Source organism: Dreissena polymorpha, chromosome 2, assembly GCF_020536995.1.
Source record: "Dreissena polymorpha isolate Duluth1 chromosome 2, UMN_Dpol_1.0, whole genome shotgun sequence".
Lineage (NCBI taxonomy): Eukaryota > Metazoa > Mollusca > Bivalvia > Myida > Dreissenidae > Dreissena > Dreissena polymorpha.
In genome coordinates, this window is record NC_068356.1 from 96,679,102 (window position 1) to 96,684,101 (window position 5,000).

Consider the following 5,000-nt stretch of genomic DNA (forward strand, 5'->3'; position numbering starts at 1 on the left):
CAATTTACCACAGCTGAGGTAAATAAATAATAAATGTTTCACGGAAATTATAATTGACAGCTAATGTTTTTAATGAGTGTACATAATGACTGAAAAGAATAAACAGCTGAAACATGTTTATAAATATTTGAAACACATCAATCAAACACACTTATTACCACAGTTATTAACTGACACTAGAAACGGTACACATAAATGTGTTTTTCATAATTTGTGTGACAGCAATTCTGTAGACAACACGACAATAGTCATTTTGTCCATGTAGACGATGCCATAGAAAACAGTTTTTTGAAGGACCGAATGCGCATGTTCAAAGGTAACAGTTTTCAGCAAGTTATATGATTCATTAATGATTCGCTAGTACGAGTGTGCAAGTATTCGATTTATATGTTATTTATTAGTCAAAACACATCTACACACCTAAAATATTCCAATATCTATTAATTGTATGCAACAGTATTAAATTTAAGAATATTTACAATATAGCTTTCAAACAGTATCGATAAACATGTTAATGTATCTTTATTCCTTGACATCGTTCGTTTTCTTATTTACAACGGATACATTGGCATGTCTGAAAAAACGTGACCTATTGCGAATTTAATTAGCAGAATGGATTCGTATGTAATGTGGCGGATTATGAGATAGTAATAGTATTAACATGTATTAATGTAAACAAAATCGGCCATAGGTTGCAGATGAATACATTTAGCATACACATTATTGATAAGGCGGTCACCACAGACGTACGGTAGAGCACCTTGGTCAACATTAGTCACAAAGATAAAGCGATCGTATCAATTGCTGCTGGTTAGTTTTATTAATGTTTGGTGAATCTGGTAAAACATAGCATGATATTTTTACATGTTCTATATTTAATGTTTCTAAAAATAAAATTTAATAGATAACGAATACTGCAAAGGTGTTTGGTATGCAATCTGATCTCGATTTACTTAATTCAAAGGCATCATGAAGATCGACTCAACCCTACCTAATGACCACCAGGTCCTTCTTGGATGGCTCTATTACGTTAACATACCTTTTTTCAATCTGTCTCATGTAATTTACAAGATTTACCAAAGTAACACAACTTTTGAAAACAAATACAGGCATTCCTGATAAGATAACGTTTTAGGTCTTTTATGCAGATGATATGAGCATAAAATAATAATGACGTTAAATTTCATTAAGATTGCCAGCAGCGTTTATGTTCTCTGTGTAATGTCAACGAATAAGGCAAAGAGTAACACTTTCTTCTGTTTAAATATTCATTTTTTGTGCACATGATATGCAATTATATTTACTTTCGGCAAAGTATACTTAAGTACCAGAAGTTATTATATAGCTTTGATAATACTTTTCTAAGATTGTTTCAAATCAATTTGTTTTTAAACAATCGTTGAAATTCCATTATTATGGACAATTGTATTTACCTTATGTTAATTTACTTTAGTACATATCTGCTGTTCCACTTATCATTGTTTTGGTAATTATTTTCAAAATATCATACACAAGGTTATACTTTTTCACCACAGATTCTATTTGGTGGGTCGAAATTACAGATGAAGAAGTAGAAGGAGTTTGGAAATGGTTCGACACGGACGATGTAGCAACGTACACAGGTTATATACATATATACATACGTAATCAAGTTGTGGAAGAATGGGGAATACATTTTTTATATCATCTGTATTTTAAGGCTGTCCTTTCTGTTTTAAATAGTAAGGTTTTCTTGGTCATTTCAAAATAATTAACAACAAATGCTCATCGTAAGCAGTCTGTGCATCGTCGGTAAAATTATTCTCCATAGCAAAAAGGTCATTGGCGAATTAAAGCTGGTTTGAATTACACCTTATAAGTCATAATCTTTAAGACGGCATGTCGCGTGTACGACCGATATCGAGGATTTAAATCATATTGTATTTAAGTTAGTTCACGTTTATTGAGTGGAGAACTTGAGAGTTTTTACTTTTGTAATATAAAATTCTTTTTAGAATATTTATTTAACTTCTTACAGACTTCGTGCCGGGAGATGCCGGTAATCACTACGCTGAGGACTGCGCTGTGTTTGGTTATGGTGTTCAGTATCGTTGGGTCGATCTCCAAGGCTCTTCCCCCCCACTTTGTGGTGTGTGAAAGCAGGTACTACACCTAAGCAGTGCATCGCTTTTGTATCGTGTACCAAAAATGTCACAAATGTGTTTTGTTTAGCTTTATACGCTTTATTGTTCGTATTTATTAGATAAAGACAAAAAAGAAAGTCCACGTTTATCTGCTATCTTTGCTGATGATCCTAGAAGAAGTTTTATGATATACATGATATAATTTCAGAATACATTTAGGTGCATCTTAACTATTTTTTTCACTCTCATTTCTCAGGGGACACGGGGACGTAGAAATCGTCGGATGATGCGCGACAAGCACTGAATAAACAGTCCAGCCTTCATAACTGCATGGCTATTTTAATGTTGACTTGTAGTTTGGGTAACAAAAAAATCATGTTAACGTATGCGTGTGTTTGTTTGTTTTTCATACGTTATTTTATGTTAAAACACACAATGAATATGATAATTAGATGCAAAATAAGGAACTTGTGCATAAATCAAGAACAGTTTTGCTAAAAGACATCATATTGCTCATTATATTATGTTTTCCATTTTTCATCACATTTCAACTTATTTTTATTATGACGAAATCGGTGAAACCTGCCTAAATGGAAAGACACACACAGCATATTGCATTTTACAATATTTAAATGTCTAAACGACGTGAAAGGCATTACGCAATTCAAAATTACCCCTCCGTTGGTATATCCCGAGGTTGCAGGATTATTTTCAATCTGAAGTGAATCAACATGTCTTTTAAATATTGATCATTAAAATTAAACGAGAAATTTAATGTCTTCAATTTAAGAGATATCGATGTGACATATTAAAATATTTACCAATAAAAACCCTCAAATATACTCTTAATGTTTGTTAAATAACCAATTATTGAATTACTACTCAAAACAGTATTAATTATGTTCACACTGCCCTGTCCATACGAAAAACAATTCACTGATTATAACAAAAATATATTTTCAAGCGATAATGGACTACAGATCCCCTTGCAAGCATTTGACTCACACTGGCAGGGACAAAAAAAACAGATAAAGTCAGCCTCATTATGCATTGTAGATTTGCATTTAAATGTATGATATACAATTACACAATATAGTATAGGCTTTGCTTGAGAATCTTGATATACACTAACGCATTTCTTCATTCAAAACGCTTACACGGCTTCGTCGTAAAAATAATGATCCCACTGGGCAACAAACAATAATGGAAATGCTATTTTGTCCAGAATGAATTTAGCTTTGATTTAGATTTAAGAAACTGCCTTCACGCTTTGATAACATTAAATTGGGCGGTTAAAGACAACTCATTTGAAATTATCAGAGCTTAAAAGCAAGTTCTGCAAGCTACATCGAAGATTTATGCATTCTAGACAAAATAGTATTCCCATTATTGTTTGCTTTCCGTTTTTTTTAATTATACGTTACGTTATCGCCATGTAAGCGTTTTCAATTTACACTTTTTCAATTTTCTAAAGCAACAGTAACATGTCGACTTTTCTTAAACAAAACTTTTCAGTCTAGAATATCTCAGTTATGAGTACTATTTTTTATTCTACATTCTACGAAATGTCACGATAAAAGCATTTATCCGTGACGATTGGACGCTATAAAGACTCTTGCAGACGTATTTGTCTAATTTTAATGTACCCGGATATTTTGCCATTATATTGCTCATTGTGTGCTTTGCTTATGATTTTGATTTTTATCAATACAGAATACAAAAACAGTCACGGAAATGCACCGGTTAATTTTAAATACAATTTCTCCGAGATGATGGACACAACTGGTTCTCATCTGACACTATACTTCTGGTTTTGGAATCTTGAACCAACCACACCCTGGCTGGTAACCGCTTCTTCTGGCGGGCAAAACGAAGTGAGGGGACTGGCACGTTTCGAACGACTAACTTCATGCTCTTGGAGAGGAGACGGGCGCCGCCAAGAGTTACTGAAGTCGACTGACAGAAAATAATGAGGAAATGACAACAGAATACAGAGCTGGATCGGTCGGGGCCCGAAATAAAATGACCGCGCACTTTACTGCAAGTCTCTAGGATGGATGCAAAATAAAAATAGAGCTAGTCCATCAATCAGCTGGCGACAAAGGGAGCATCAATAGGAACATGGAACGTAATACTCGTAACACTCCATGCGTGCGGCAAGATCCTCGAACTTACTCACGAGCAACGCAACCGCTGGAACATCATCGCACTAGCCGAGTGTAGGTTTCTAGGCTTTGGAGAAACATCAACGGACAAAGGAAACAAGATATGGTTCAGCGGGGAGAATTCGAAACATCGGCGTTGCTTTCATCGTTAGGAAGGAGGTAGTCAAGGGCGTCATCAGTTGCACTCCAGTCTCAAGCAGGCTCATCTCTATAAGCATCTCACCGAGACCTCACAACATCACCAGTATTCAGGTCTTCAAACCTACATCAGACTATGCAGACATGGAGACTGAACCATTTGAAGAAGAGTTTAGAGCGCATTATGGCCAGTGAAGAAAGACATCATCAACATCCAAGGCAACTGAAACGCCAAGGTTGGATCAGACGCCTACCAATACAGAGGGCTGAGACTTGTTCAGTTGGTCAGATGGCACTAACTCAAACTGGCAAACACCCTGCACCTACACAAACCGTCCAAAACAGCGACATTGCATGCTCCATCTGGGCATGAACAAAAACAGATCGATTTCATACTGGCTCCACAACGATTCAAGTCCAGCATAAACAAGACGAACACAACAACGTTTCCTTGCGCAGACATCGGGCATGATCATTATTTAGTGCTCACCGCCATCAAGCTGTAGCAAAAGAACAAGCGCATCACCAAGAACCCACTCATTAAATTTGACTTGACATTTCAAGCACAGATAGT

The 5,000-nt window shown here is 35.5% G+C and overlaps 1 protein-coding gene across 1 annotated transcript in view; it reads left to right on the forward strand.

Moving 5' to 3' along the window:
• Positions 1–2,142, forward strand: part of LOC127870371 (perlucin-like protein) — a 2,868-nt gene extending 726 nt beyond the window's left edge. The window contains exons 2-5 of the mRNA XM_052412992.1: positions 1–18; positions 223–316; positions 1,536–1,622; positions 2,018–2,142. The exon at positions 1–18 is cut by the window's left edge and continues 83 nt beyond it. Coding sequence (XP_052268952.1) covers positions 1–18; positions 223–316; positions 1,536–1,622; positions 2,018–2,136 — 318 coding nt within the window. The 3' untranslated portion in view covers positions 2,137–2,142. The remainder of the gene's footprint in view (positions 19–222; positions 317–1,535; positions 1,623–2,017) is intronic.
• The last annotated feature ends 2,858 nt before the right edge of the window (positions 2,143–5,000 follow it).